The sequence below is a fragment of the Thermobia domestica genome, chromosome 9 (genome assembly GCF_964235325.1).
Source record: "Thermobia domestica chromosome 9, izTheDome1.hap1.1, whole genome shotgun sequence".
In the NCBI taxonomy this organism is placed as follows: Eukaryota; Metazoa; Arthropoda; class Insecta; order Zygentoma; family Lepismatidae; genus Thermobia; species Thermobia domestica.
Window position 1 is genome coordinate 166,189,455 of NC_137462.1, and position 12,704 is coordinate 166,202,158.

The following is a 12,704-nucleotide window of genomic DNA, read 5'->3' on the forward strand; positions in this document are numbered from 1 at the left end:
GTTTGATTAAATTAAAATATTTTGTTTGAAAACACGCCATTAGCAAAACCACGGGTGTTAAGTTATTTTAAAAGAAGCAATAGAAGTAAAATTCAGAGATAGCATCGTGAACAAGGTTTGAAAATAAGTGAAATTTGGAACACTTTATATCACAATAATAAAGAAAAAAAGTGAAGAAAAAGAAACAGTAATTAAAAAAACATTTTATATTATAAATTTGAATTAAACTGAAAGTTGTAACAATGTTTAATTATTATAACAATGTAACAAAATTATACTAAAAACGATTATACATATAGATCTAGATTAGTGACGATAAAGACAGTCAGCTGGCTTTGAAACGTCAGTTCGAATAATGGATGGAATATAAAACGTTTTAGTTATTATAATAACATATGACCGCGCGTGTTACAGCGGGTAATGTTTTTAGTGTCTTCTTCTCTCTGCATCCTATTCGTCTTCGTCTTTAATATTGAATATGTGCAAGTGAGTAACACACAAACAATTTCATGGTTCTGCGCGCCCAATAGTTTCAGAGACTTGAAATATTACACATTTCACAAAAATCCTTTTCAACTTAGAGCCTAAGATGCAAAGAGATTTCGGAGATCTAAAGAACACAAAAAATTCATTCAAACTCCTTACGGTCATATATATAGTGCAAAACCTCGTCTTATCTGCAGCCTAGGATGCAAGGAGAACATTTATACAAAATTTCGAGATTCAACGTCTTACACAGTTTCGGAGATCTGTTGATGAAGAATTAATGAATAAGTGAGTGGAATTACCCTATTATGTAGATATTTAATGCATTTGCTTTAATCACATTTTATTTTTATTTAAGTTTCAAAGCTGCAAAACGAGCAGTATGTTTATATGTCACAGGGTAATTTTTCTCAAAATAATAATAAAAAAAAACAAGTATTATAATTACATTTTGTTTTAGAAACATTACATTTTCAAATTAATTAACTAAAATCCTATTTACTACAATGTTTTTATTTTTAATCAGTTTAACGAATTATTGTACGTGATCTATCATCGTCAGTAAAATAAACCTAGACAAAATATTCTTATTGATGTTGTTTAATTTTATTTTCAGTACCGAAATAAACTAAATGAACAACAGAATCAGAAAATATCTCAGCAGAGAGAAGCTTTGAATCAGCGCCAAGAGGAAATGGCGAAAATTGACAAACGAATTTCTGAACTTCAAGATCGCTTGCATCGTAAAAGGCTGTTGAACCAACAACTGGCGAACCAGATCAATGCAGCCACTGCAGCAAAACAAGCTCAGCTCCGTAATGTCCAACAACAGACAAGTGCAGGAGGGAAGATCGTCAAATTCCGTACCTTAAACAGTAATATTGCAGCGGTGGAACCTTTTAAGTATGTTCCCAGTGGCAAGGCAAATCAATCGAATAATAAAAACGAACAGCAAGCGCAAGATGATTTCCATGCTAAGCTTTGCAATCCTGCTAAAATGGAGGAATTCTCTGAATTTTCCTCCAGTAAGAATGACCCAAAATATCAGACTCTTCCGTACAACACAAAATTTACAGTGAGTTTTGTTAAACCTTTAGTTAAATGTGGATCTGAAGAAGCTGAGTGTGATAATGGGCCGGAAAGTTCCTGTAAAAGTGACAGTAAATTTAACGCGGGGAGTGGTGATACTGACTTACAAAATAAACAGCCAGCATCGCAGGAGGAAATTAATAAAAACAACGACATTAATGCATCTACAGAGACTGTGATAAATAAAGTGATGAACAGTGATAATGCCAATAACAATCAGCTACTAACACAGACAGTGCATAGTGTGCCAACCTTGTCTGTAGCGAAAGGACATGCAACGGGTCTTTCAAATCAGAATGATGCTTCTGAACATCCGCATAGTTACCACAATTATGTCGTCTCTGCAGGAAAGATTTCTGCGTCGCACACCCTAAATCCTCTTGCCCCAAGGTAAGTTACTGTGTATCAAACTTTACAGTTCTCACTTCTCTAATTTTTTGTTGTGATTACATGAGTTACATTTTAAATTAAATCGTTTAAGTTTTACGTCTACGGATATGATTTATAGACGGAGTTGAAAAAATTACAGTGTAATTTTCGTTAATTTTTTAATTTAAATCACTTTTTTTTTCAAACGGAATACAATTTAAATAATAATCCTTTTTCAACTGATAAACTACAGGCATTTCAGGTCTTTTGTATGGCATGTTAATATAAACGAAATTGAAAGTTTCCTGATATTATTATATTTTTACCAAGGTATTTCTCACACGTGACAGTTTTTCGGTAACAGTACATTATTGTCGTCCCGAGATATAAAGGTGGGTGTTCACAACGATCCTTATTATTTATTTCACAATAGTTGATTAATTAAAGATAATTATGATATTTTAGTACGTATTACTTTTTCGTTGAAAAATTCAAAGAAAAATGCTCTCAAACCAGGAAAGAATTGGTGCAGGTAATAACAGACGGTGGGAACTATTAACTTTGCATACAGCAGATTGCAGAAGAAATACTATAGTAGGTTACCGCGAACACAAAATGCTAAGAAACCATGAGTTATTGAACGGATGTTGCAGAATATGACGGAAAGAAAGATGTGGAAATAGGTTGGTACAGAAGAGCGCAGAAAAATACACAGGAAGTTAAACGAGTTACGAAGGGAAACAGACAGAGTACGGAAAAAATTTACAGAAGAAAATACGAGAACAAAAGAATTAAAAAGGAGTTGGAAAATATGAGGAAATGTACAGGGAGGTGAAATCTATGAAACTTCGGAGGAAACAGGGGGATATTACGATGGAAGTAGATAATAAGAATGGAAAGGTAATCAGCGAGAGAAATAAAGTCGTAGAAAGGTGGAAAGAATTTATTTATTTATTTATTTATAATAGTCCTCTACAGAGCCAAACTCCATTTACAGAGGAACATATGTATACATACATAATTACATATGAAATACATATATATCTATATACTGAAAAAAAAATTAAAAAAATACATGTAAACAAGGAAAAATACAAGTTAAATAATAAAAACAAATTAAAATATTAATAGTATAAATTTAAAAGAAAATGAAAAATATGAAAAAAATGAAAAATATAAAAAATGAATATAAAAAAACTGAATAATATGAAAAATAAAAAAGTCTCCAGCATAGGTTCAACTCATAAAGATAAGTCATAGAGATAACACTTCTTAATTATTTAATTAATCCATACATAATGTCTTTTCAAAATATTATTTTTGAGTATACGCAAATATACAGCGGTAGGATAAGAGAAGTCAAGATCCAAATCTGATGAAATCAGCTGATTGAAATTCTTACAAGCTCTAACTATGAATGAGTCCTGGTGAATTGTAATATGAGATCTCGTTATGTTAAATATTAAATTCTTACGCAATGGTCGGTTTGGTATATTGAAATTAATATATTGGAGCAAATTACAATTATCTGTTACTGAGTTTATTGTCTTGTACAAATATGTTTGCTGAATAAGGAAACGTCTACTGTAAAGAGAATGCATATCAAATTTAATTAAAAGAGAAGAATACGAGATCTTATTTTTAGTTGCTGATATATGATACAATTTGAAATAAAGATGTTTCAAAAATTTAAATTGGACTCGTTCTATGTTATTTGCTTGTAATTTGTGAATAGGATCCCAAAGAGCACAACAGTATTCCAACTTACTTCTAATCATCGCTATAAAGAGGTGTTTTAAAGCTTGGATATTATATAGGTCTCTTGTACTCCTTATTAAAAACCCTAGTGCCCTGTACGACTCTGCAATAGTTTTATTTATGTGACATTTAAGTGTAAACTTATGATCTAGTAATACACCTAAGTCATTAACAGAATATACTCTTTTTAACTTTTCACTATTAATCTTATACTCAAAAGATGGACAATTAATTTTATTTGAAAACGTTATAACATTACATTTTTTTATGTTAAAATATAATTTGTTTCTGATACACCATTGCAGACAACTATTAATATCTCTTTGTAGTTCATGTCGATCATTATTCACTTTTATAGCTTTAAATATTTTCATGTCGTCGGCATATAATCAGGGTTTGAAAAAACCCGGGCTTTTTTGAAAAAGCCCAACCCACCTGGGCCCATATGGGTTTTTTCGGGTATTTTCGGGTTTAATTGGGTTTTTTCGGGTTTAATCGGGTTTTTTCGAAATATTTCAATGTCTTTGGGGTAAAAATGTTAAAATGTGATTTATATTTCAAGATTTTCATTGTCACAACTTGCAACGATTTTCTACTTACTGCTGTTTTGAAAAAAATGGCCGCCATTTTGAAATTTTACATTCGATCGCCGAGAAAATCTATACAGCAAATTTGGCAGATCTCGTGCTTTCACCGTCAAAACTTCAACTTAAATGACTAAAAATTGCGCTTCGTAGCGTAGATACTCGCTGTTTTGAAAAAAATTTCCGCCATTTTGAAATTTTACGTTGGTATGCTGCCAAAATCTATACAGGAAATTTAGAGTGTGTCGTGCTTGTATTCTGAAAATTTTAACTTAAAAGGCCAAAAGTTGTACGCAGTAGTGTGTGTGGTAGAGGCAGACAAACGAGTTGAGTTGATTTTGTGTTTAACGTCCCTTTCAGCAGCGAGGCTATATAAGACGGGACCTACTGATTAACGTGGAATCCAAACCATATGAGATCCCTCCGGGAAGCAAACCCGAGTCCCACGCTGAAGACGCGTACACTAACCGCATAGCCATGAAGGAGCTCGGCAGACAAACGAACAAATGTAGATCAAGTCATCCAGAAGCCTGACTGACGTTTCCCAAATATGAATACCAAAAGGGGTCTATTAATTTAAAACAAAGATACAGTTCATGTAATGTGAAATAAATACATGTTTTAAAATGTCTTATATGAAATTAACATCTTCCAGATTAAATAAACCTGCCATATTTTCTCCATGCGAATACGGGACACCTCAGATGGCCCTTCCTCAAATTTCCAACACAATGCAATGAACTGTAGTCTGGTTATGAACAAAAGTATAATAGGCCGCGGTGGCTCAGTGGTAGAGCATTCACCTCTAGTGCATGGGGTTCCTAGTTCGATCCTAGGTCGCACCAAATGAGCTTTGTGGAGGACAAACACCTTTGCGTGGGTTTTCTCGAGATTCTCACGTTTCCTCCCACTTTTTTCATTTTGTCATTTAATTCATTTCTCATCATCACCGTCACCTTGAGCTAGAGACCTGCACGGGCCGAATTTTTCGGCCCGAGCCCAATCCAGCCCGAATGTGGCTAGGCCCGGCCCAGCCCGGGCCCGAAAAGTTTTGGAGATTTTCGGCCCGAGCCCGGCCCGGCCCGATAGGTGTTTTAAAATTCTTGGCCCAAGCCCGGCCCGGGCCCGATAAATTTTAAAAGTTTCATTTTGTAACATTTTTCACGGGCACACTTCTTCAACGTTTGCCTTTATTCTAATTATCGTTTAATGAAAGTCAATAATTATTGCAATTAATCGGCCCAAGCCCGGCCCGACCTGAAGAGAAATCAGTGTCGGCCCGCCCAAGCCCGGCCCGGCCTAAAGAAATAAGAGAGTCGGCCCGCCCAAACCCGGCCCGTGCAGGTCTCTACTTTGAGCATAGCAGGTATAACCGTGAGACTAAAAGTAAAAGATTTCATTTTATTTAATTTTATTTTATTTTTTTTTCAAGAATATAATTGGCGAGAGTTCACTAAGCAGCAGCTCCTTTTCTCTTTTCGTACCCTGCAATTAATTGTATAGACTAAAGATGCCTAAAAACTTAAGATGTGCTATAAAGATGCTTTACAGGAAAGCAATATGCAAATTATTTAAATCAGTGGTACAATCTACTTTCAATATTTTTCGCGCGTTTAGCAATATTTATTTACATGGCTGTATCTGCCAAAATTACGTTCGTCAGTTTAATCTGATGAAAAGCTGATTTTTCTCCTTGTGTCGTGTGTAATTGTCAGGACCAGATTTACATTTTTCTAAGACCTGGACCAAAGCACAATTCTATGCCCCTAGACTCTGAAAAAGATTATGATTCTTGTTAACTTATTTAATGTGTTGCTTAAGAAAAGGTTAGTCGTCTTCCCCATGTTTGTAAATGTAGAAACACTCAAAGCCATTTTGTTTTAATGTTCCGGAGAGTATCCGAGTTTCCATCAAGTGCAATGGAAAAAGTAGCATTGCAAATTTAGCTCGCTATCAAGTCGAACAGGGTGGTGTTATAACTTCCTCGAAACTGTTACATGCAACAGCGTACTGTCCATACACTAAGTACAGGATTCCCACCAATGTCAGAATTTTTTGTTTTTCACATTTCGAATAAGCTGATATTGATAGCAGAAATGGAACGGAGTTAAAATATGGGACATTTCCCTGTCCCGACTAAATTTACGGGGACGCGGGACACTCGGGCCCCAAAACAGGACACTTCCGTGTTTTACGGGACGTATGGCAGGCTTAAGCGTAAAATAAATAGTTTTATTGTTGAAGTATTCATTTCCGATCCTTCTGCGTTTAATTCGGGAATTTCCCGAGCACTTCTTTCACAGCGTGTACATCAAAACTTCTACTAGTACGGAAATTTGAACTCAGCACTTGAAATAGTAAGCGTTACGTAGTCTTCGAAACCCCGAGCATTAAGCTTCTTAAATTTGACAAGAATTTTTACGCTATTGCTGGTGTTGATTCTACAGAATGCTTACTTGAAGAGTAGCAACAAATAACTGAACTAAACTATTATTGTTGGAAAACCAAACCGATTAGTTGAAGAACCTTGTGTTTTACATCAAAGGTAAGAAATAATACTAATAGTTTTACTAATGTATTTATATATGTACTATTAGTACCGGCACCTATGACCTTAAACCCGTCAAACGTATGAGTGATAATGTCTCGGTGTCGCCAAGTCGACGAGCATACTATTCACGGAAAATATTTTCTAAAGTACAGAATTGCTTATTTTACTTCAAATAGGCTATAAGCATAATCCACACATTAATTTGTTCTATAACTATCTCAAGCTAAGTTTTTTTTTAAAAAAAAAATCATTTAGTGCATTCAGAACTTTATAAAGGTCTTATGTTGAATGTTGTTGTATACCTTAACGTGAAAGCCTCTAATTCGCCCAAGGAAAGTCTGAAATCTGATAAAAATCACTTACAATGTGATCACCTTAGTTGTATCAATAATATACTAACAAATAGGTCAAAAACCCAGGTGGGTTTTAAAGTGGGTTTTTTCAGGTGGGTCCAACCCGAAAAAACCCACCGGGTTTTTTCGGGCTGGGCCCACTTGGGCAAACCCTGCATATAATAAACAATTACTATATTTTACAACATTTGGTAAATCATTAATGAATAAGGAAAATAGCAATGGGCCCAAATTTGATCCTTGTGGTATACCTGAATTAGCTACGTAAATAAAAGATTTTACAAAATTATAATTGACAAAATATGTTCTACCTCGCAAATAAGAGATCATAATATTTATCAAAGAGGTTGAAAACCCCATAGCCAGAAGCTTATTTATTAAAACCGTGTGATTTAATTTATCAAATGCTTTTTGAAAATCCGTATAAATTACATCAACGTATAGAACTTGCAATAAATTGAGAAAAAGAAGCTAAGTTGGTCAAAGTTGAGCGTCCTGGGTAAAAACCATGCTGAAAAGGTGAAATATAGGATTTGACATGCGAGAAAATTCTGTTAAATAAAATTTGTTCGAAAATTTTTGAAGGAACTGAAATTAGGGCAATAGGTCTATAATTTTCAATATTATTAGAGTTTCCCGTTTTTAATATCGGTGTTATTTTACTCAGCTTCCATTTATCCGGAAAGGATTGAGTTTTCAAAATTAAATTGAATATCAAACATAGTGGAACTAATAATGGTTCAGCACAACCTTTAAATAAATATGTGGGAAGTTCATCTGGGCCACTACTTCTGCTAGGTTTTAATTGCTTTATTGATTGGTGAATTTCATTTTTAGAAATATGTGTTATTGCTAAACTATAGCTTATAACTGATTCATAATTTTCATTCAGAGTATATGTAGGTGGACTAGGATCATAAACACTGCCAAAATACTTAGCAAAGCCATTTGCAATTTCTTGAGGTGAATTTAATGAATCATCCCTGTATTGCATTACAGAAATATTAGATTTTCTTTTTCTTTTACTATTCAATAAATTCCAAATTTTTTTAGGGTCGTGTTTGATTATTTCTTCATAAGATTTAATGTAGTTATTATACGCAGTTTTTATCAATTTTTTCGAATGTCTACGAAATTCATTATATTGTTCGTCATGATAATTTGAAGTTTTTCTGCGTCTCCTATGATACTCTTTTCTTTTTAGAACATTAATTATTTCATTATCGAACCAAGGTGGAAATTTTCTTCTATTTCTATTGTTAAACTTGGGTACGTGTGCTTCAATAATTTTATATACTGTATCATAGAAAATATCTAAAGCGTCATTTATATTCCTAACGTTTCTTAAGTCATTCCATGTTTGATTCTTTAAGTCTCTATAGATACCACAAAAATCTGCCTTACGATAATTATAATAAGAAGAGACGTCACATCTCTTTCGGGTATCCTTATAATTACATGGAATATTAAATACCAACGGAGGGTGATGTACATCAACTGATACCAGAGGTGAGGTACATAACTCGACTTTAATTACATCATCATGGCCGCATAAAACCAAATCAAGTGTTCTGTGATTAACATTTAAGACATTATTCACATTCGTTAACCCTAACAATGATATAAAATTATTAATTTCTGTGATGAAAATATCATTTGCATTCCAATTTGTTGCAGTGCCGATAAGTGATGGTATGTTAAAGTCACCTATAATTAATAATTTATCATTATATTTGACAAATAAATACTCTATTTTTGAATACAATTCTCGATAAGTATCAATACTTGTACCAGGAGGTATATAAAGCACAATAGCCATTATCCTAACAGCTCGTATTACAATTCGTGTACAAACAATTTGAATGCCATCGATACTAGTATTAATAGAATAACTATTATATTTGTCTTTAATGGCTAAGATTACACCTCCTCCTCTAGTCCCCAACCTATCCTGTCTATAGATTATATATCTGTTATCTAATATTTCATTGTCATAAACATTACTGGTAAGCCAAGTTTCTGTAATAGCTGTTAAATCATAATTCTCCGCCAAGACTCCCAAATACAAGTCACATGATTTGTTATTAATACTACGCATATTTTGATAATAAACAGATAAATCATACTCACTAAACATGTCTACTTATGCGAGAGAGCTTGTATATCTGCCATCGAATTCAATGTATATACGCGTCTGTCATTGGCTGATTTTCTAAGCTTAATCTTACAAGCCCAGTCTATCCACACAAACTCATAATTATTTTCAAGCTTCACCTTCCTTGCTTCCTTGAACAAGTTTCGCCTGTAACTAGTAAGGTTCGGATTGACATAGATAGGGTTATTAACCTTCAATCCAATATCACGACAGGAAAGATTACGTTTTACCTTTCGTTTTTGAAGGAATGCGTCCCTATCTTGTCTCCGGACAAACTTTACAATTATGCCTGGAATGGAGTTACCTGCTGTAGAACTTAATCTATGACAAGTATCTATCATAGAAGTGTCCAACTTACAATCAAGCGCATTACCTACATCTTTTATTATTTGGGTAACATTTTCGTTATTCGCAACTGGAATACCATGCACTTCCAGTGTATTCCTACGACCATATTGGTCCAACTCCTCAATTCTTGACTCCAGCACATCAAGTTGCTTAACTAAATTAACAGTTTCACTTTTCACTTGTTCTACTTGCTCAACACACTTTTTAAGGTCACTATTGTATTGTCTTAGCATGTTGTTATTTTCTTCTATTTTTTCATGAATAAATTCAATCGATTTTCCGAGTTCCACTTCCACTGTTTTATTCTCCTTTTTTATTGTCTTAATTTCCTCCTGTATTGACAATAAAAGTTGATACACCTCTAATAATGTAGGACATGAATTTTTGGGTGATGCAGAAGAATCAACACCACCACTTTTCCTCCGAATATTTACACATGTATCACATCGCCACGGATTATCAGAATTATGTATTGATTTAACATCATCCTCTTTCAAATTTGCGCATTTAGAATGAAACAGATTATTACAGGAAGTACATCTCACTTTCATATCTTTGTCCAACCTGGAGATGGATTTTGTACATTTTCCACAGACACTCATTTTTATAAAACTACGATAGTTTCGATTTCTCGATTGTGCTCCAATAATTCTTAACTTAGGGTTTGCAACGCTGATTTCGACTGTCGTTTGTTTGTTTACATTCCTCGCGAATTCCAGACACGAGTTAATTGCATTATTTTAGTTAATTTTGTATAGATACTGAATTCTTATTATTCTATTTAATATTAGTACTTACGTGGTTGTAATATGCCACATTTCATGCACACACTTTGCTGGAAACCCACTTAAATAACATAATTTCAGGAGAATATGTTGATGACTTATATAAGAGTAATTATAGACTGTATGGCCTAGATGTTGAAGTGGAAAATGAAATGCGCGAGCACGAAAAGGGGTTTAGTATTCTTCGGGATGAGTTTGAAAAAGCTATACCTGAGATTAGGAATGGAAAGGTAACCGGGATAGATAATCTACCAATCAAATTGTTCCGACTTTGCTGTGGAATATATATAAAACAGGAGAGTAACCAAAAGATATCCTGATACCGATGGCTAAGAAATCGAACCCCGAAGGATGTGAAGGTTATAGAACTAATCTCATATCGCATGCAGCACAAATTTTTCTTCGAATACTGAACGGAAATTTTGTATTGAAGAACAAATTAAAAAGTTGAGGAGGAACAGTTCAGGTTCAGGAAGGTAAGGGCACAAAAGATGCAATTGGATTATTAAGGGTGATCAGTGAAAGATTTATGGAAAAAAGGAGAGAACTGTATGTTGCATTTATTGATATAGAAAAGGCTTTTGATCGCGTGTATTGGGAATGGTTGTTGGGAGTTCTAAAGAAGGTTGGGTTGAAGTGGAGAGATCTAATACTCATAAGAAACTTATATATGAACCAGTAAGTAAGAGACTAGGGGAGGAAGTGACAAAGAGTGCAATTGGAAGAGGAGTCCGACAAAGATGCTGTCTCTCGCCAACATTATTTAATATCTATCTAGAAAAGGTAGTGGAAAAGAGCCTACATAATCAAGACGGCATTTTGCTAGAGGTGCAATGATTAGATGCATACGCAGTGTTGTTCGAAGTGGAAAAAAAGGAGAGGCGGTATGTTTTATTACGATTTTGACTCGACATATCGGCTATCTAAATGTTGAAATACAGTGAGGGTATGTTGCCTAAAAGATTGCATTTCTATTTACATTATGACTGAAGACCATTGAAGAGCTTCTCTGTAATTACGGCGGGAAGGGAAGGGGGGCATGGAGAGACTTCGATTTCCCACCAACAAATTTCTGAAAAAAAAAATTAAAAAATATCCTCTTATGTTGTATTATAGAGAATAATACACGAAAATGCTCAAAAACCGAGTTTTTATATTAACAATTTCCTTCGGGAAAACTCCCGGACTCTCCACTCAACTGAGGGGTATTTCAAACCCCCGAAAGATCCTCCCGTCTCAGCAGACAACCCCTAAATCCGCCCATGCTTAAGGCACGACATTTATATGCATTCAGGTAAGACACACACATACATAAGAAAGAAACAATTCAATATGGCACATCGAAATATAAACTAGATGTACTTCTATGAAGACATCTCATTTTAAAACAAACAAAAATGTCGGTGTTGTCAACTTAGAAATTATTTCTACATAAGAAATAAATCTTACGTGCAAAGCTATTCGTCAATTACTATGTATAAAAATAGATTTATTAAAGGTATTTAGCATCTGCTGTCCAGTGACGGTATGTCTTGATTACTAAAAAACCAGAGGCGGTATGCCTTCATCACTGAAAAACCAGAACTGGTATGGCATACCACCGCATACCCTCTCACTTCGACAACTGTGTATACGTTTTGTAGGTGATCTGGTACTTGCGGCGGGATCTAAAAAGAAAACCAATAAGATGTTAGAAAACTTACGGGAGGGCTGTGAAAAATACGGGATGAAAATAAATGTTAGAAAGAAAGACAAAAGCCATGATGATTGGAACGAAGCGGTCAGTGTCATGTATAGAAGTAGGAAGGAAGAAAATAGATTAGTGATGATATGAAGTGCGAACATGAAATAAAAGCAACGATAAAAATAATGGAAGAAGCCTTTAGGAGTGAAAAAAGTTTTTGTGGATCCTTGAACATAAAGTTAAAAAAAAAAAAAGACTCAGAAAATACTTCGTGTACAATATTGTTCTGTATGGAGCAGAAACATGGACAATACTTAAAATGATATAAACCGACTGGAAGCTTTTGAAACGTGAGTGTGAAGAAGAATGGAGAAAGTTAATTGGGTCGAGGGAAAATGAATAAGAGGGTGTTATTTAGATATTATTGAAAAGAGGAAACGAAACTGGGTGGGACATTATCATTTTAAAATGACCATTCCGTTTCTATTAACTATAAATTAGATGGCAAGTAAACGATTGAAGTTGCAGGGATAAAGGTTTAG

The 12,704-nt window shown here is 34.2% G+C and overlaps 1 protein-coding gene across 3 annotated transcripts in view; it reads left to right on the forward strand.

The window, feature by feature from the left end:
• ASPP (Ankyrin-repeat, SH3-domain, and Proline-rich-region containing Protein) overlaps positions 1 to 12,704 on the forward strand; it is a 185,886-nt gene that overhangs the window by 148,729 nt on the left and 24,453 nt on the right. For all 3 annotated transcript variants that reach the window (XM_081772130.1, XM_081772129.1, XM_081772128.1), the window contains one exon: positions 1,103 to 1,965. In XM_081772130.1, the coding sequence (XP_081628256.1) occupies positions 1,103 to 1,965 (863 nt within the window). The remainder of the gene's footprint in view (positions 1 to 1,102; positions 1,966 to 12,704) is intronic.